The sequence below is a fragment of the Saimiri boliviensis genome, chromosome 10 (genome assembly GCF_048565385.1).
Source record: "Saimiri boliviensis isolate mSaiBol1 chromosome 10, mSaiBol1.pri, whole genome shotgun sequence".
Classification (NCBI taxonomy): Eukaryota; Metazoa; Chordata; class Mammalia; order Primates; family Cebidae; genus Saimiri; species Saimiri boliviensis.
Genome location: NC_133458.1, coordinates 91,212,109 through 91,233,812, shown reverse-complemented (window position 1 = coordinate 91,233,812; position 21,704 = coordinate 91,212,109). Strand labels below are relative to the sequence as shown.

Sequence of the window (21,704 nt, the reverse complement as noted above, 5' to 3'; positions counted from 1 at the left end):
GGCAGGTGATAAGGCTCTGCTGGTCCCACCGTCACAAGAAAACAGCAATCTGAAATCCTCTGGATTGAGAGTTTCACAGCAAGCACAGCTGAACCCAGGACAATCCAGCTCTGTGGGGAAGGGGTGTCCACCATTACTGAGGCAGTTCTAACTATACCTGTATAAACAGGACTGCAGGGACGTTCACACAGCAGCTGGGCAGAGCCCACAGCAGCTCAGCAAAACCTCTGCAGGCAGACAGTGATTAGGCCGCCTCCTCACTGGGCAGGGCAGCCCTGAAAAAAGGCAGCAGAACAACAGAAATTCTTAAGTAAAGCCCTAACTCCCCGGGACAGAGCACCTGGGGAAAAAAAAAGGTGGAGGGGTTTATGAGTTCTGCTGCAGCAGACTTAAACGTACCTGCCCAGTAGCTCTGAATGAACAACGGAGCTCACAGCTCGGTAATTGAGCTCCTATAAAGGACAGTCTGTCTCCTCAAGCAGCTCCCTGACCCACATATATCCAAAGAGTCACCTCATAAAGGAGAGCTCAGACTGACATCTGGCAGGTATCCTTCTGGGACAAAGATAGCAGAAGAACAAACTGGCAGCAACCCTTACTGTTCTACAGCTGCTGCAGGTGATCCCCAAGCAAGCAGGGCCTGGAGTAGACCTCTAGCAGTCCTACAGCAGAGGGTCCTGAATGTTAGAAGGAAAACTAAGAAACAGAAAGAAATAACTTCATCATCAACAAACTGGACATCCACTCAGAGACTCAATCTGAAAGTCAACAACTGCAAAGACAACAGGTGGATAAATCCACAAAGGTGGGAAGAAATCAGTGCAAAAAGGATGAAAACACCCGAAACCAGAATGCCTCTCCACCTACAAGGGATCACAACTCCTCACCAGCAAGGGAACAAGGCTGGATGGAGAATGAGTGTGATGAAATGACAGAATCAGGCTTCAGAAGGTGGATAATAAGAAACTTTTCTGAGCTAAAAGAACATGTTCTAACCCAATGCAAAGAAACTAAGAACCCTGAAAAAAGATTTGACAAAATGCTAACAAGAATAAACAACTTAGAGAGGAATATAAGTGAATTGATGGAGCTGAAAAACACAACACGAGAACTTCACGAAGCATACAAAAGTTTCAACAGCCAAACTGACCAAGCAGAAGAAAGGGTATCAGAGATTGAAGATCAACTCAATGAAAGAAAATGAGAAGGCAAGATTAGAGGAAAAAGGGTAAAAAGGAATGAACAGTCTTCAAGAAATACAGAACTATGTAAAAAGACCTAATCTATGTTTGACAGGTGTACCTGAATGTGACAGAGTTTGAATCCAAGCTGGAAAATACTCTTCAGGATATTATTCAGGAAAACTTCCCCAACCTAGCAAGGCAGGCCAATATTCAAGTCCAGAAAATACAGAGAACACCGCAAAAATACTCCTAAAGAAGAGTAACCCCAAGGCACATAATCATCAGATTCATCAGGTTTGAAATGAAGGAGAAAATGCTAAGGGCAGCCCAAGAGAAAGGTCGGGTTACCCACAAAGGGAAGCCCATCAGACTCAAAGCAGATCTCTCAACAGAAAGCCTACAAGCCAGAAGAGAGTGGGGGCCAATATTCAACATCCTTAAAGAAAAGAACTTTCAAGCCAGAATTTCATATCCAGCCACATAAGTGAAGAAAAAATAAAATTCTTTACGAACAAGCAAGTACTCAGAGATTTCATCACCACCAGGCCTGCTTTACAAGAGCTTCTGAAAGAGGCACTAAACATAGAAAGGAACAACCAGTACCAGCCACTCCAAAAACATACCAAATGGTAAAGAGCAACAACATAATGAAGAAACTGCATTAACAGGCAAAACAGCCAGCTAGCATCAAAATGGCAGGATCAAATTCACACACAATATTAACCCTAACTGTAAATGGGCTAAATGCCCCAATCAAAAGACACAGACTGGCAAATTGGATAAAAAGCCAAAGCTCATCGGTGTGCTGTATCCAGGAAACCCATCTCACATGCAAGGATACATAAAGGCTCAAAATAAAGGGATGGAGGAAGATTTACTAAGCAAATGGAGAGCAAAAAAACCAGGAGTTGCAATTCTCGTCTCTGATAAAATAGACTTTAAAGCAACAAAGATCAAAACAGAGAAAGAAGGACATTACATAATGGTAAAAGGAGCAATGCAACAAGAAGAGCTAACAGTCCTAAATACATACGGACCCAATACAGGAGCACCCAGATACATAAAGCAAGTTCTTAATGACTTTCAAAGAGACTTAGACTCCCATAAAATAATAGTGGGAGACTTTAACACCCCACTGTCAGTATTAAGACAGATCAATGAGACAGAAAATTAACAATGATATCCAGGACTTGAACTCAGACCTGGAACAAGCAAACCTAATAGACATTTACAGAACTCTCCAAACCAAATCCACAGAATATACATCCTTCTCAGCACCACATCACACCTACTCTAAAACTGACCACATAATTCAAAGTAAATCACTCCTCAGCAAATGCAAAAGAATGGAAATCATAACAAACAGTCTCTCAGATCACAGTGCAATCAAGTTAGAATTTAGAATTCAGAAACTCACTCACAACTGCACAGCTTCATGGAAACTGAACAACTGGCTCTTGAATGTTGACTGGATAAACAATGAAATGAAGGTAGAAATAAAGATGTTCTTTGAAACCAACGAGAACCAACACACAACATGCCAGAATCTCCGGGACACATTTAAAGCAGTGTCTAGAGGAAAATATATAGCAATAAATACCCACATAAGAAGCAAGGAAAGACCTAAAATCAACATCCTATCTTCAAAATTGAAAAAGCTAGAGGAGCAAGATCAAAAAAATCTCAAAACCTAGCAGAAGATAAGAAATAACTAAGATCAGAGCAGAACTGAAGAAGACAGAGACACAAAAAACCCTTCAAAATATCAAGAAATCCAGGAGCTGGTATTTCGAAAAGATCAACAAAAGAGACCACTAGACAGATTAACAAAAAAGAAAAGAGAGAATAATCAAATAGATGCAATAAAAAACGATAAAAGGGATATCACCACAGATACCACAGAAATACAAATCATCAGAGATTATTACAAACAACTCTATGCACATAAACTAGCAAACCTGGAAGAAACGTATAAATTCCTGGACACTTGCATCCTCTCAAGCCTAAACCAGGAAGAAGTTGAAACCCTGAATAGACCAATAACAAGGTCTGAAGTTGAGGCAGCAATTAAGAGCCTACCACCCAAAAAAAGCCCAGGTCCAGATGGGTTCACAGCCAAATTCTACCAAACATACAAAGAGAAGCTGGTACTACTCCTTCTGAAACTATTCCAAACAATCCAAAAAGACGAAATCCTTCCCAAATCATTTTATGAGATCAACATCATCCTGAAACCAAAACCTGGCAGAGACTCAACAAGAAAAGAAAACTTCAGGTCAATATTCATGATGAACATAGATGCAGAAATCTTCAATAAAACACTGGCAAACCGACTGCAAATGCACATCAAAAAGCTTACCCACCATGACCAAGCAGGCTTCATCCCTGGGATGCAAAGCTGGTTCAACAGATGCAAGTCTATAAATGCAATTCACCATATAAACAGAACCAAAGACAAAAACCACACGATTATCTCAATTGATGCAGAGAAGGCCTTTCAAAATTCAACAGCCCTTTATGCTAAAAACCCTCAATAAACTAGGTATTGATGGAATGTATCTCAAAATAATAAAAGCTATTTACAACAAACAAATAGCCAATATCATACTGAATGGGCAAAAACTGGAAGCATTCCCTTTGAAATCTGGCACTAGACAAGGATGCCCTCTCTCACCAATCCTATTCAATATAGTACTGGAAGTTCTAGCCAAAGCAATCAGGCAAGAAAAAGAAATAAAGGGTATTCAAATAGGAAAGGAGAAAGTCAAACTGTCTCTATTTGCAAATGACATGACTGTATATCTAGAAGACCTCATCGTCTCAGCCCAAAATCCCCTGAAATTGACAAGCAACTTCAGCAAAATCTCAGGACACAAAATTAATGTGCAAAAATCACAAGTATTCCTATACACCAATAACAGACTTAAAGACTGCCAAATCAAGAACGAACTGCCATTTACAATTGCTATAAAGAGAATAAAATACCTAGGAAAACAAAAAAGGATGTTAAGGACCTCTTCAAGGAGAACTACAAACCACTGCTCAAGGTAGTAAGAGAGGACAGAAACAGATGGAGAAGCATTCCATGCTCATGGTTAGAAAGAATCAATACTGTGAAAATGGCCTTACTGCCCAAAATAATTTACAGATTCAATGCTATCCCCATCAAGCTACCAATGACCTTCTTCACAAAACTGAAAAAAAAAAAAAAAACTTAAATTTCATATGGATCCAAAAGAGAGCCTGCATAGCCAAGGCAACCCTAAGCAAAAAGAACAAAGCTGGAGTCATCACACTACCGGACTTCAAACTATATTACCAGGCTACAGTAATCAACACAGCATGGCATTGGTACCAAAACAGAGATATAGACCAAAGGAACAGAACAGAGGCCTTGGAGGCAATGTGACACATCTACAATCATCTGATCTTTGACAAACGTGACAAAAACAAGCAATGGGGAAAGGATTCCCTGTTCAATAAATGATGTTGGGAAAATTGGCTAGCCATGTGCAGAAAGCAGAAACTAGTCCCCTTCCTGACACCTTACACTAAAATTAACTCCAGATGGATTAAAGACTTAAACGTAAGACCTAACACCATAAAAACCCTAGAAGAAAATCTAGGCAAAACCATTCAGGACATAGGTGTAGGCAAGGAGTTCATGACTAAAACACCAAAAGCATTGGCAACAAAAGCCAAAATAGACAAATGGGACCTAATCAAACTCCACAGCTTCTGCATGGCAAAAGAAACAGTCATTAGAATGAATCGGCAACCACTAGAATGGGAAAAAAATTTCGCAATCTACCCATCTGACAAAGGGCTGATATCCAGAATCTATAAAGAACTAAAACAGATTTACAAGAAAAAAACAAACAAGCCCATTCAAAAGTGGGTGAAGGATATGAACAGATACTTTACAGAAGAAGACATACATGCGGCCAACAAACATTATGGAAAAATGCTCATCATCCCTGGTCATTAGAGAAATGCAAATCAAAACCACACTGAGACACCATCTCATGCCAGTTAGAATGGTGATCATTAAAAAATCTGGAGACAACAGATGCTGAGGAGGATGTGGAGAAATAGGAACACTTTTACACTGTAGGGGGGAATGTAAATTAGTTCAACCATTGTGGAAGACAGTGTGGCGATTCCTCAAGGACCTAGAAATAGAAATTCCATTTGACCCAGCAATCCCATTACTGGGTATATATCCAAAGGATTATAAATCATTCTACTAATAAGGACACATGCACACGAATGTTCACTGCAGCACTGTTTACAATAGCTAAGACGTGGAACAAACCCAAATGTCCATCAATGATAGACTGGACAGGGAAAATGTGGCACATATACACCATGGAATATTATGCAGCCATCAAAAACGATGAGTTCGTGTCCTTTGTAGGGACATGGAGGAAGCTGGAAACCAACATTCTCAGCAAACCGACACAAGAACAGAAAACCACACACCACATGTTCTCACTTGTAGGTGGGTGATGAACAATGAGAACACATAGACACAGGGAGGGGAGCATCACACACTGGGGTCTGTCAGGGGGAAATAAGGGAAGGACAGTGTGGGGTGGGGAGTTGTGGAGAGAAGGCATGGGGAAAAATGCCAGATATAGGTGACGGGGAGGAAGGCAGCAAATTACACTGCCATGTGTGCACCTATGCAACAATCTTGCATGTTCTTCACATGTACCCCAAAACCCAAAATGCAATTAAAAAAAAAAAAAACCTTCATATTTTGCAGTAACATTGTTGAACAGTCACATAAAGTCATTGGCTGAGAAAGACCAAAAGGCTGTTACCATTTGATTTTCAGTGCTAAGATTTGCAGGGGAAAGCAGGTGACATTTATTTCTTCTATCCCAGCACCATTCTTTTTCCACTAAAATGCAGTGTCCCAGTCATAAATCAAGTTGCCATATCTGGCTGGATGTACTTATGGGGGATTTCTATTCTTTTAAATGAGTTAATTTTTCTAACACGTTCCCCAATATCACATTGTCTTAATTATAACAAATTTACAAGAAATCTTTCCTGCCTTTTCTCTTCTGAAATGCATTCTTCTTCCTAAAACAGAAGAACTCTTCACTGGTACATACCATTGCTAAAATGATACTCAGTACCTGTGGAGATTATGTTATATAACAGTTTCTATACATTCACAGCTCTCTTATGTTCCGTGGTCACTGACTGCACAACAATCTTGAGAAGTAATACTCAAAAGTATTGACTGAGAAACAGAATCGTAGTGAGGAAGAAAAAAATCCATTATCATAGTGAGGAAAATGGCTGCAGCATATGATCTGATGGTGAATTAAGGTTGTTTTCTTTAATGGCACAAAGGAAAATCCACTGTGATGTATTTCTGTGACAGTGTACATTTTTGTAGTAATTATAGTTACATATACCTGTTGATGTATTCTCAGCATATCAGGACATTAAGATACCAAGGTTGGAATTTACATACTTACCAATTATAGCCCTACATGATATTTGAAGAAAACATCACCTTAAACTGGAACTTAAATGTTAACGGGAAATACTTTGGGCATATAGGGAACTTGGGAGTGGAGTGACAGGGAGTTACCTGGAAGTGAGGCTCTTTGAGGATACCAACCAGTTCTGCCACATTTTCATCCACATTTATTAGAGGAGTGATGTCTTCAAGAATTTCATTGACTAATTCCAAATTATTGTCACTGACAGCTTCTAGTTTGGAATCTTCTAGTCTCTCATGAGCCTGAAAAGATAACAGTGCATAAAGTAATAATACTTACTTATTTTGCACCAGACAATGGTTTATTTCTTGATTTCTTTTTCATAAAGTTTTAAAATATATTACTTGGAGGTTTAATACATGTAAACCAAATTTAGTATTTCAATCACAGGCAATATAGAGATTTAACAGTAAGTATATAATGCAATATAATAAACCTGGGCCTCTAGTTCTATCTTGAGTCATGAAAAACTCACTTTTATAGCTAAACCATAAAAAAAAACTGCACAGGCCAGCTGACTATTTACAAGACCTATTACAGTCCCTTACCACCAAGAGAATTTCCTAATGACTTCCTAGAGTCAAGGCTCAAACTCTAGATGCTATTTACATGTCATTAAAATAAATGATTAAGAATAATAAAAACAAGAAATAGGAATGTAATCATTATATTTGTTAATATTTTTTAAACGATAAAAATAATTTTGGAAACTCCAGAGTCCTGAAGCTTCTATCTTTCAATTTTGAAAATCAGCAGAAACGAAATGTCAATTTAGAGCAGGTGGCCCTTAAACTGGATTTTTGAAATACAATATAATTTAATTACGGAAATGATCCTCTCCTGTCATTTATAACTAAAGTTGTTCTTTTCTTAATCTCACAATCTTTTCCACAGAAAATGGACCTGAACCACACTGTCGCAGAAAGTAGGTAATTCTAATCATCATTTCATGTTAGGAGTAAAGCAGAGTTTTAAGTTTAAACTCAGAATGGACACTACGCAGGATACATCTTTTAACCATTCCTTGAAGAAAACAAGGTTGCTACATAATTTTGAAGACAGGAAAAGTATAATTATTAAGATTTAATTAATAAATAACACCATGTAAAATGGCAAATCTTGTAAGATTCATTTCAAGAATTGCTAAAGAAAAATCCACATTTCAAGTGGTAACCGTATCAACTAAACCTTTTCAGATACCTAAACTATAATACTTTAGATGTTATTTCTACCATTTGGAGTGGACCCTTCAGAGTCCAAATAAAACATTCTAATTTTTAAAAGACAATTTTTCTTGTTTAAATCTATTTTTCTAGGTAATATGTAAGAGTAAAATAATTTAAGTGGAAAGGAGAGCTATATTTAAGCAAGATTTTAAAGAAAGACCTTAAAACAAGAAATTCTAAAAGTCATATGAAATACTGAGAAGAAAAAACTCTTACTAAACAAGAAGAAAAACATCAAAAGACCGAATGTAATTTAAATAAAAGAAAAAGTTTTATGAGATTTAGATTTAAAAAAATAGACTAGAAAATGTCACAAGAACTGAAAATGGGTAAATTTGTAATTTTCTCAACATATAAGCCAGCTAAGGATGGGAAAACGAAGATACTCAATATTTATCATAAAAAGATTATCACAACTAGAAAAAAACATACAGAAAATAATCTACAAAATTAGTTAACTCTTATGAAATAAGCTAGAACTGCCAATTGTTCCGACAGAAATATTTGCTGGCGTAAACAACCACTACCTGATTTAGCACCTTTAACCTTGTGATATTCCAATACTCTTATGTTAGTATAAGAAGAAAGCTTCAAAGGAAAAAAAAAAAAAGGAGGTAAAGAAGCTTAACATATATTGAGCGGCTTTTTTTGTGTGTTGGATACTATATTCAAGTAGTATGTGTGCATGTGTGTGTATTCAGGAAAGATCAGTGTATTATACTCACGCTATAGATGGAAAAAGCGATGCAAAAAAAGGTGAAGTGATTTGCTTGAGTTCACATTACTGGTGAATGAACAGCAGAGTCAGGTACTAATAACAAGAGTTGAACTCCTATGTACTGAAGCTTATTTTACTTCATCTTTATATAGAGAGTCACTCTAACATTAACTTGCAGTTAATTATTGAATCCAATAAATGATGCATTATCCTCATTCACTTAAATGTATGACATACATTCTAGTTAATTTAGTTGTTATTTATTAGTTTGTCTCTTCCAGTCTAGATACGTTAATTCCGTTACACCATATCTATCCTCATAGTTGTTTTATACTTCTGTGGTTCAGAATACTATCTGTCCCTTAAGACTTTCACTCCTTTCCTCCAAGAGGTAAGAAGACCATTTATTTCTTCAGGAAAATGTTATATGATCAGCATCAGTACTTTAGACATCAGCAGTACTTGGTTTAATTCAGGACTTTGGGACAAGTAAAGGAACAGAAACGATCACCTTGAAAACTCTAATATATCTCCATTCCTTAGCATGTGTATTAACCTAACGCTCCCAAATTGGGTGAGGAAAAGTAGGAATGTGGAAGACTAATGGCAACAAAGAGAGAGGGAGTTTGGGGGAGTCATGTGAGAGGGCAGAATCATGTTAGAAAAAGATCCCCGAAATATCTGAAGATTTTGTCATATTAGCCTCACAGTCTGGTTCTACGGAAGAAGAGAATCTCACTAAGAGATACAGAAATTGGAGGAAGAAAGGGTTTTTTTTTTTTTTTTATAAACTGCAGCTATAAATACATTAACATGGAAAAACAACATACTTGGGTTCAACAAAGATCAATTTTACTTTTTCTAAGAAAGCAAATGCCAATCCACATTTATTAATATACAGTTTTTTAAGCTATGAGATACTGTCAAAAACTTGAAACCTCTAATTCACTTTAAGGGCAGAATTTTTTTTTAATTAGCTTTCAAGAGGCAAGTACCAACTTGAATTTATCAAACTAAAAAAGACAAAGAAAACACACACACACACACACACACACACACACAGAGAGCGAGAGCGAGAGCGAGAGCGAGAGAGAGAGAGAGAAACCAGAGGAGCAAGTGAGCCATATGCTATTTAAATAAATAAATCGTTTCCTTTTTTTTTTTTTAAGAGCATTACTGGAACACTAGCATAACTCAGTAAAAATATATTTTACTTGTCACAAGTGGTTGGAAGAACATTCTATGACTGGTATTGAATATTTGCAGCTGGTACAAATATGGCCTAGCCTTCCTATAGATCCAGTTCTGAGAATTTTATTAGCCACTGCACCTTTGAAAAATGAACTTCAGAGAAGAAAATGTTCTTTCAGAACATCTAGGTATTTCACTCAAACACAATCCAACCATGTTTGCAAAGAGAAGTTATGGGCTATATCTAAAGTGACAAAAATTATTCTCTAATAATAATCATATTATGTGGAGAAACCTGGTCTTTCTAAAACACAAGGGCATTATCATAAGTTTTGTTACTATCTTTTTAGAAAAGGGCTAAGTAGGTAGTAGTTACTTACTAAATATTTCTTGAAAAAGCTAAATAAATTGGAAATAAGTCTGGCTGTGATCAAGAGTCACCCTCTTCTTTTAGAGACCTAAAACATGAAAGATGAACACATGTTCTCAGATACTCAAAAATAAAGAATTTTTGAAAAGAAAGTAGAAATGAGACAGAGAATGGAGAACTTATTTTCTATTTTGCTTCGGCATACATTATATCAAAAAGAATGAGCTTTGCTCAGAAAAAAAAAAGATGAGTCAATATAAGTAAATCAGAATGAAATTCTCTACTGAGTAAGGAACGTATCAGAAATTTCCTAGTTAACCAAAATATAAGTTCCAGAATTAGATGAGTTACATGTCACAATAGTCAGGAAACTTCTAAATAACACCGCTGAGCTACTCTTAGAGATAGCTGTAGGGAGGACCACACAGATGACAAAAAACTAGAAAAGGGAATATGTTAAATTTTTAAAAGAAAAAAGAACATTTAAAAACCTTGGCTTTAATAGTATTCAGAGGAAATACCAAATAATCTTTTTATAACCTTTGAGAGGGAAAGATATTTCTAACTCTAATACAAAATCTGAAAGCTATACACATTATTTCAAAAAAGGCCCAATAAAATTAACTTCATGAACATTTTAAATTTCTCATCAAAAATCGACAAAGTCAAAATACAAATAAAAAACTAGGGTCAAAACACAATTCATACTCAAGACAGAAACCTAATTTCCCTACTTATAAAGGACTTCTACAAATCAATAAGAAAAAGATCAACAACTCAAGAGAACTGGGTAAAAAGTTTGAACACAAAATTAACAGAAAAATTCAAGAACCTGTCTTTAAAATTTTAATTTTATATTTCTAATTAACACATAATATTGTATATATTTATGGTGTACAATGTGATATTTCAATACATGTATATACATAGTATAATAATCAAGTGGGGTAGTTACCATATCCATTATTTGAAATATTTATTTCTTTGGGGTGACAACATTCAAAACCTTCTCTTCTAGCTATCTTGAAATACTTATTACATTGTCATTTGCAATAGTCACCCTACTGTGTAACAAGTATGTCTTAAACATGAAAAGCCACACAACTTCACTCATAAGAGAAGTGCAAACTCAAACTTTATGAAATACCTTTTCTCTTTATCAGATTGGCAAGGATAAAAATTCTGATAACACATCATGTTAGTGAGATGTGGGAGAAGACAGGCACTCTGACATATTTTTTCTAGTGGGAACATACACTGGTAAGCAAATTGATCATATCTACCAAAATTACAGTGATTTTTCTCAGATCTAACCTAAAGAGAGGGTGTGTGTGTGTGTGTGTGTGTGTGTGTATACAAAATAACATGTAGCAAAATTATACACCACAGCATAACTGGTAAGAGAAAGGCCATCTAAATATCAGAAGGCTGACTCAAAAAACCTGACATATCCATACAATAAAATATTATGAAACATTTACAAAGAATGAAGTATGTTACATAGGTACTGATATAAAATCTTATGCCAAAAAAAAAATCAAGGTTTAGGATAGCAGTATAAATCTACAACTTCCATTATATTTACTAGTGAAAGATTAGATACTTTCCCTTCAGATCAGAAACAAGACAAAGATGTCCACTCTCATCACTTCTATTTAACATTTGTACTGGCGGTTATAGCCAGGACAATAAGGCAAGAAAAAAAAAAGCCATTCAGGTTGAAAAGAAATAACTGTCTATATTCAGATGCCATGACCTTGTATTTAAAAAATCCTAAAGAGTCCACTAAAAGATTATTTGAATAAAAAAATAAGTTCAGCAATAAGATCAATGTACAAAAATCAATTACATTTCTATTCACTAGCAAATAGAAATATGAAAAACCTGAAAATGAAATTTAAAACCAAGTCCATTCATAACAGCACCAAAAAGAATAAAATACTTAGGCTTAACAAAATAAGTGTAAAACTTACACTCTGAAAATTACAAAACACTGTTGAAAGAAATTAAATATTTACATAAATGTTCACGGATTAGAAGACTTATCACTGTTAAAATGGCAGTACTCCCCAGAATGAACTAAGGATTCAATGCAATGCCTACTGGAATCCCAGGTGACATATTCATAGAAATTGACAAACTGAATTACTCAGTTATATACCCAGGAGAAATAAAAACTGTCTACATAAAAGTGTGTCCAAGAATGTTTATGGCAGCACTATTCATAATATAGGCTGAGTATCCCTAATCCAAAAATCTAAAATCCAAAATGCTATAAAATCTAAAACTGAGAATTTTCTTAAATTAATGATGGACACCAAACCACAGATCCAGGAAGCTCACAGAAGGAGCAAGATTAAAACCCAAAATTCTAAGTCTAGGTATATAATATTCAAACTGCAGAAAATTTAAAACAAAATACTGAAAGAACTGGGTGTGTGTGGGGGAAACCTTACCTGTAGAGCAGCAAGCCTAAGAATTATATTGAACTTCTCCTCAGGAAACATGCAAGCAGCAAGCAGAGAATAGAGTGAAATATTAAAAATGTTCAAAGGAAAAAAAAAAACTCAACTCCACCAACTTGGAATTATCTAACCAGTGAAGTTATCATTCAAAAGTTAGAAAAAAAAAGACTTTTTCAAACAAATAAAAATCGAGCAAATTTGTTACTAGTACACCTGTCTTGCAAGAAACGTTAAAAGACATTCATCAGAAAGAAGGAAATGACGTTAAGTCCAAAACTCAGGTCTACATAAAGAGTGCTAGAGAAAAATATAAAGGTAAAATAAAATCTTTTTTCTTCTAATTGATTTAATGGATTATAGTTTTATTCATAGTAATAATGTACTCGATTATGATAGCTTATGGATAAATGAAATGAATGACAGCCATATTATATGGGACAGGAAGGAGAAACTGGAAACTTATTTATAAGGTGGTTGCACTATGCATGAAGTGGTACAGTGTTATTCAAAAGTAGATTAGATTGCAAACGTATGCTGCGAAATAAAGGAGGAATGCTAAACAGTTTTTTTAGAAGTCTAATTAATATGCTGAGAGGAGAAAAAGATGAAATCATATAAAATGTTTAGTTAAAGCAAGAAAACAGAAAATGAGAGACACAAGGAAAAAAAGGAAGACAGTCAAGCAGGCAACAAATAGAAAACATTAACAGTACAAAAGATATTAAATCAAATTACATCAATAATCATGTTAAACATTAATGACCTAAAGCACTTAAAAGAGACTGTCAGAGTAAATAAAAGAAGATCAAATTATATGTTGTCTACAAGAAACTTTAAATACAAAGATACAGAGAGATTAAACTAAAGGTATGGAGAAAGATGTATATACAGGCTAACATTAACTAAAAGAAAACTGCAGAAGCTATATTAATTTCAGACAGGGCAGACTTCAAAGCAAGAAAAATTATTGAGAACAAAGAGTGGTATTACATAATGATAAGAGTTAATTCTCTCAGAAGAAAGAACGATCTTAACGAATGTGTGTTTAACAAAAGAGCATTAAAATACGGGAGGTAAAGTCTGACAGAACTGCAAGAAGAGATAGGTTTGGAAGGCCTCAACATCCTACTAGCAGTATAAGCATAGCTTAGATACTGCAGTTTCTCTTCCAGGTAACCACAATAAAGCAAAAACTACAACAAAGTAAGTCACACAAATTTTTTTGTTTCCCTGAGCATATAAAAGTTATGTTTACATGATAAAGTGGTCTATTAAGTGTGCAACTGCAATATGTCTAAAAGACAATGTGCACATATTAATTTAAAAATACTTTAAAGGTTAAAATGCTAATGATCGGAGCCTTCAGAGAGCTGAAATCTTTTTGCCAGTGGAAGGTCTTGCCTTGATGCTGATAGTTGCTGAACGATCAAGGTGGTGGTTGCTGAAGGCTTGGGTGGCTGTTGCGATTTCTTTTTTTTTTTTTTTTGAGACTGAGTTTTGCTCGTTACCCAGGCTGGAGTGCAATGGCGCAGTCTCAGCTCACCGCAACCTCCACCTCCTGGGTTCAGGCGATTCTCCTGCCTCAACCTCCTGAGTAGCTGGGATTACAGGTACGCACCACCATGCCCAGCGAATTTTTTGAATTTTTAGTAGAGAGGGGGTTTCACCATGTTGACCAGGATGGTCTCTATCTCCTGACTTTGTGATCCATCTGCCTTTGCCTCCCTAAGTGCTGCGATTACAGGCCTGAGCCACCAGCGATTTCTTAAAAGACAACAATAAGGTTTGCCACATCGATGGACACTCTTTTCATGAAAGATTTCTCCACAACACACAAGGCTGTTTGAAAGCATTTTATCCAAGCACAACTTCTTTCAAAATCGGAGTCAATTCTTTCAAGTCCTGCTGTTGCTTTATCAACTAAAATTCATGTATTCATGATCCTTTGTCATTTCAACAATTTTCACAGCATCTTCAAGAGTATACTCCATTTCTAGAAACCACTTTATTTGCTCATTCATAAGAAGCAGCTCCTCACCTGTTCAAATTTTATCATGACATTGCAGCAATGTAATCACATCTTCACGTTCCACTTCTATTTCTTGTTCTCTTGTTGTTTCCAACACATCGAAAAGTGACTGAACCCCTCAAAGACATCCATGAGAACTGGACTCAACTTCTCCCAAACTCATGTAAATGTCGATATTCTGACCTCTCATGCATCATAAATGTTCTTAAAGGCATCTAGAATAGTAAACACTTTCTGGAAGCTTTTCGATTTACTGTATCCAGATCTATTAGAGGAAATCGAAATCTATGGCAGCTGTAGTTCTATGAAATGCATTTAAGTACAACCCAAAAGTCAAAACTACCCCTTAGTCCATGAGCTGCAGAAGAGATGTTGTATTTGCAGGAATGAGAACATTGCTCTCCTTGTACATTTCCATCAGAGTGTTGTCAATAAACAGTAGTATTTTGAAAGAAATTTTTCCTGAGCAGTAATTCCCAACAGTGGGGTTAAAATATGCAGCACACCATGCTGTGAACAGATGTACTGTCGTCTAGGCTTTGTTATTCCAGTTAGAGGGCACAGGCAGAGTAGACTTAGCATAATTCTTAAGAGCTCTAGGATCTTCAGAATGGTAAATAAGGACTGGCTTCCACTTAAAGCCATCAACTACATAAGCTCCTAACCAAAGAGTCAACCTGTCCCTTTGAAGGCAGGTATTGACTTCTCTCTTGCTGTGAAAGCCCTAGATGTATCTTCTTCCAATACAAGGCTGTTTTGTCTGCATTGAAAATCTGTTCTTTAGCATAGCCACCTGCATCAATGATCTTAGCTAGATCTAGATAACTTGTTGCAGCTTTTTTTTTTTTTTAAAATCATTATACTTTAAGTTCTGGGATACATGTGCAAAACGTGCGGGTTTGTTTGTGCCATGGTGGTTTGCTGTACCCATCAACCCGTCATCTACATTAGGTATTTCTCCTAATGCTATCCCTCCCCTTGCCCCTCATCCCTCAACAGACCCGTGTGCGATGTTTCCCTCCCTGTGCCCATGTTTTCACTGTTCAACTTCTCAATTACGAGTGAGAACATGCAGTGTTTGGTTTTCTGTTCCTGTGTTAGTTTGCTGAGAATGATGGTTTCCAGTTTCATCCACGTCCCTGCAAAGGGCATAAACTCATTCTTTTTTACAGCTGCATAGTATTCAATGGTGCATATGTGCCACATTTTCTTTATCCAGTCTATCATTAATGGGTATTTGGGTTGGTTCCAAGTCTTTGCTATTGTGAACAGTGCTGCAATAAACATACATGTACGTATGTCTTTGCAGAATGATTTACAATCCTTTATACTGGGTATATACCCAGTAATGGGACTGCTGGGTTAAATGGTTTCTAATTCCAGATCCTTGAGGAATTGCCACACTGTCTTCCACAATGGTTGAACTAATTTACACTTCCACCAACAATGTAAAAGTATTCCTATTTCTCCACATACTCTCCAGCATCTGTTTCCTGACTTTTTTTTTTTTTTTTTTTTTTTTTTTGAGACGGAGTTTCGCTCTTGTTACCCAGGCTGGAGTGCAATGGCGCGATCTCGGCTCACCGCAACCTCCGCCTCCTGGGTTCAGGCAATTCTCCTGCCTCAGCCTCCTGAGTAGCTGGGATTACAGGCACGCACCACCATGCCCCGCTAATTTTTTGTATTTTTAGTAGAGACGGGGTTTCACCGTGTTGGCCAGGATGGTCTCGATCTCTTGACCTCGTGATCCACCCGCCTCAGCCTCCCAAAGTGCTGGGATTACAGGCTTGAGGCACCGCGCCCGGCTCTGACTTTTTAATAATCGCCATTCTAACTGGCATGAAATGGTATCTCATTATGGTTTTGATTTGCATTTCTCTAATGACCAGGGATGATGTGCTTTTTTTCATATGTGTGTTGGCTGCATAAATGTCTTTTTTTGAGAAATGTCTGTTCATATCCTTTGCCCACTTTTTGGTGGGGTTGTTTTATTCTTATAAATTTGTTCAAGTTACTTCCTGGATATTAGCCCTTTGTCAGATAGATGGATTGCAAAAATTTTCTCCCATTCTGTTGGTTGCCTGTTCACTCTGATGTTAGTTTCTTTTGCTGTGTAGAAGCTCTTTCGTTTAATTATATCCGATTTGTCAATTTTTGCTTTTGCTGCAATTGTTTCTGGTGATCTAATCATGAAGTCTTTGCCCATGACTATGTCCCAAATAGTACTGCCTAGGTTTTCTTCTAGGGTTTTTATGGTTTTAGGTCTTACATTGAAATCTTTAATCCATCTTGAGTTAATTTTTGTGTCAGGTGTAAGGAAGGGGTTTAGTTTCAGTTTTCTGCATATGACTAGCCAGTTTTCCCAACACCATTTATTAAATAGGGAATCATTTCCTCATTGCTTTTGTCGTATTTGTCAAAGATCAGACGGTTGCGGATGTGTGACATTATTTCTGAGGTCTCTGTTCTGTTCCATTGGTCTATGTATCTGTTTTGGTACCAGTACCATGCCATTTTGGTTACTGTAGCCTTGAGTATAGTTTGAAGTCAGGTAGCATGATGCCTCCAGCTTTGCTCTTTTTTGCTTAGGATTGTCTTGGCTATACAGGCTCTTTTTTGGTTCCATATGAAATTTAAAGTATTTTTTTCTAATTCTGTGAAGAAAGTCCATGGTAGCTTAATGGGAATAGCACTGAACCTATAAATTACTTTGGGCATCAAGGCCATTTTCATTATATCGATTCTTCCTATCCATGAGCATGGAATGGTTTTCCACCATTTCTTTGTGTCCTATCTTATTTCCTTAAGGAGTTGTTTGTAGTTTTTCTTGAAGAGGTCCTTCACATCTCTTCTAAGTTGCATTCCTAGGTATTTTATTCTCTTTGTAGCAATTGTGAATGCGAGTTTACTCATGCTTTGGCTTTCTATTATTGGTATATAGGAATGCTGGTGATTTTTGTACATGGATTTTGTATCCTGAGACTTTGCTAAAGTTGCTTATCAGCTTAAGGAGATTTTGAGCTGAGACGATGGGGTTTTATCAGAGACTAGGATTGCAACCCCCGCTTTTTTTTTTGTTTTGTTTTTCATTTGTTTGGTAAATATTTCTCCATCCCTTTATTTTGAGCCTATGTGTGTCACTGTACATGAGATGGGTCTCCTGAATATAGCAGACTGATGAGTCTTGACTCTTTATCCAATTTGCTTTTTTTTTTTTTTTTGAGATGATGTCTTGCTGTCACCCCAGCTAGTGTGCAGTAGCAGAATCTCAGCTCACTGCAATCTCCACCTGCCAGGTTCAAGTAATTCTCCTGCCTCAGCCTCTGGAGTAGCTGGGATTACATGCACCTGCCACTGTGCCCAGCTAATTTTTGTATTTTTAGTAGATATGGGGTTTCACCATCGTGGCCAGGCTGGTCTCAAATTCCTGACCTCATAATCCACCTGCCTCAGCCTCCCGAAGTGCTGGAATTACAGGTGTGAGTCACCATTCCTGGCCAGTCTCTTTTTTTTGTTTGGTTTTGAGGCAGAGTCTCACTCTGTCACCAGGCTGGAGTGCAGTGGTGCAATCTCGGCTCACTGCAACCTCCACATCCTGGGTTCAAGTGATTCTCCTGCCTCGGCCTCCCAAGTAGCTGCGACTACAGGTGTGTACTGTTATGCCCAGCTAATTTTTATATTTTTAGTAGAGATAGGGTTTCACCATGTTGGCCAGGATGGTCTCAATCTCTTGACCTCGTGATCTGCCCACCTTGGCCTCCCAAAGTACTGGGATTACAGACACGAGCCACCATGCCCAGCCCGGTCTGTGTCTTTTAACTGGGGCGTTTAGCTTATTTACACTTAAGGTTAATATTGTTATGTGATCCTGTTATTATAATGCTAGCTGGTTATTTTTCCCATTAGTTGATGGCAGTTTCTTCATAGTGTCAATGGTCTTTACATTATGGTATGTTTTTGAAGTGGCTGGGACCAGTTTTTCTTTTCCATATTTAGTGCTTCCTTCAGGAGCTCTTATAAGGCAGGCCTGGTGGTGACAAAATCCCTCAGTATTTGCTTGTCTGTAAAGGATTTTATTTCTCCTTCACTTATGAAGCTTAGTTTGGCTGGATACGAAATTCTGAGTTGAAATTCTTTTAAGAATGTTGAATATTGGCCCCCACTCTCTTCTGGCTTGTTGGGTTTCTGCAGAAAGATCTGCTGTTAGTCTGATAGGCTTCCCTTTGTGGTAACCCCATCTTTCTCTCTGGCTGTCCTTAACATTTTTTTCTTTCATTTCAACCTTAGTTAATCTGATGATTACGTGTCTTAAGGCTGACTCTTCTCAAGGAGTATCTTTTTGGTGTTCTCTGTATTTCCAGAATTTCAATATTGGCTGTCTTGCTATGCAGGGGAAGTTCTCCTGGATAATATCCTGAAGTGTGCTTTCCAACTTGGTTCCATTCTCCCTGTCACTTTCAGGTATATCAATCAAACATAGTTTTGGTCTTTCCACATAGTCCCGTATTTCTTGGAGGTTTTGTTAGTTCCGTTTCATTCTTTTTTCTCTAATCTTGTCTTCAAGCTTTATTTCATTAAGTTGATGTTCAATCTCTGATATCCTTTCTTCCACCTGATCGATTTGACTATTGATACTTGAGTATGCTAAGTTCTCATGCTGTTTTTTTCAGCTCCATCAGGTCATTTATGTTTTTCTCTAAACTGGTTATTCTATTCAGTATTTCGTCTAACTTTTCTTTAAGATTCTTAGCTTCTTTGCATTAGGATAGAACATACTCCTTTAGCTCGGAGGAGTTTGTTATTATGACCCATCTTCTCAAGCCTACTTCTGTCAATTTATTAAACTCATTCTCTGTCCAGCTGTTCCCTTGCTGGTGAGGAGTTCTGATCCTTTGGAGAACAGGCATTCTGATTTTTGGAATTTTCAGACTTTTTGCACTGCTTTTTCCTCATCTTTGCAGATTTATCTACCTTTGGTCTTTGCTGTTGGTTACCTTTGGATGGGGTTTTTGTGTGGTGGTTCTTTTTGTTGATGTTGATGCTATTGGTTTCTGTTTGTTAGTTTTCCTTTTAGCAGTCAGGCCTCTCTTCTGCAGGTCTGCTGGAGTTTGCTGGAAGTTCACTCCAAACGCTGTTTGCCTGGGTTTCACCAGTGGAGGCTGCAGAATAGCAAAGAGAGCTGCCTGTTCCTTCCTCTGGAAGTTTTGTCCCAGAGGGACACCTGCCCGATGCCAGGCACAGCTCTCCTGTATGAGGTATCTGTCGACCCCCGCTGGAATGTGTTTCCCTGTCAGGAGGCATGGGAGTCAGGGATCTACTTCAGGAGACACTCTGTCCCTTAGCAGAACTCAAGTGCTGTGCAGGGAAAACTGCTGCTCTCCTCAGAGCCAGCAGGCAGGAACATTTAAGTCTGCTGAAACTGTGCCCACAGTTGCCCCTTACCACAGGTGCTCTGTCCTAAGGAGACAGGAGTTTCATCTATAAGACCCTGACTAGAGCTGCTGCCTTTCTTTCAGAGATGCCCTGCCTAGAGATGAGGAATCTAGAGAAGCAGTCTGGCTACAGTGGCTTTGAGGTGCTGTGGTGGGCTCCACCCAGTCCAAATTTCAGGGCAGTTTTGTTTACACTGTGAGGGAAAAACTGCCTACTCAAGCCTCAGTAATGGCAGATGCCTCTCCTCTCACCAAACTCGTGTCCCAGGTTGACTTCAGACTGCTGCGCTGGCAGTGAGAATTTCAAGCCAGTTGATCTTAGCTTGCTGGGCTGCATGGAGGTGGGATTTGCTGAGCTAGAACACTTGGCTTCCTGCCTTCAGCCTCCTTTCCAAGGGAGTAAACAGTTCTTTCTTGCTGATGTTCTACGAACCACTGGGGTACAGATAAAAAATTCCTGCAGAAAGCTCGATGTCTGCTCAAATGGCCTCCCAGTTTTGTCCTTGAAACCCTTGTGGTATTAGGTACTAGAGGGAATCTCCTGGCTTGCAGGATCATGAAGACCCTGGGCAAAGTGTAGTACCTGAGCTGGATAACACTGTACCTCACGGCATGGTCTCTCATGGCTTCCCTTGGCAAGGGGAGGTGGTTCCCCAACCTCGTGTGCTTCCTGGATGAGGTGACACCCTACCCTGCTTCTGCTCACCCTCCATGGGCTATACCCACTTGTCTAACCAGTCCCACTGAGATGAACTGGGTACCTCAGTTGGCAATGCAGAAATCATCCACCTTTTGCAATGGTCTCACTGGGAGCCGCAGACTGGAGCTGTTCCTATTCAGTCACCTTGCCTGGGAATCCCTGTTGCAGATTCTACATTGGCACTTGCTGCTTCACTTTGTACTTTTATGTTACAGAGATGGCTTCTTTCTGTAACCCTAATGAACTAACTTCTGCTTGCTTCAAACTCTTCTTTTGTAGCTTTCTCCCCTCTCACAGTCTTCATTGAATTGAGAAGAGTTAAGAGCTTTCCTCTGAATTAGGCTTTGGTTCAAAGGAATACTGTGGCTGTCTTGATTTTCTATCCAGACTACTCAGTCAGACTATTTTGCATCAGCAAATGAGAGAGAGAGAGAGGAGAGAGGAGAGAGGAGGAGAGGAGATGGGGCGGGGGGGGGGGGGGGGGGAGAGAGAGAGAGAGAGAGAGAGAGAGAGATGGAAGAATGACTGGTAGGTGGAGCAGTCAGAACACACAACATTAAGTTTACGATTTTATATGGGCATGGTTTATGGCACCCCAAATAACTATAAGTAACATCAATGATCACTGATCACAGATCAACATAAGAGATATAATGAAAAAGTTTTAAATATTGCAAGAAGTAAAAAAAATGACACAAAAAATGAGCACATGCTGTTGGAAAAATGGTGCTAACAGACGATGGCAGAGTTGTCATAACTTTTCAATTTATTAAAAAGGCAGTATCTAAAAAGGGCAATAACGTGAAATGCACAAAGTACAGAGTCTGCTTACATTTCTTCTTCCCTCTTTCCTTTCCTTCTGGAATA

General features: G+C 37.9%; 1 protein-coding gene across 6 annotated transcripts in view; it reads right to left on the bottom strand.

The window, feature by feature from the left end:
- PALS2 (protein associated with LIN7 2, MAGUK p55 family member) overlaps positions 1–21,704 on the bottom strand; it is a 119,103-nt gene that overhangs the window by 44,225 nt on the left and 53,174 nt on the right. For all 6 annotated transcript variants that reach the window (XM_039473021.2, XM_039473020.2, XM_039473022.2 and 3 more), the window contains one exon: positions 6,796–6,948. In XM_039473021.2, coding sequence (XP_039328955.1) covers positions 6,796–6,948 — 153 coding nt within the window. The remainder of the gene's footprint in view (positions 1–6,795; positions 6,949–21,704) is intronic.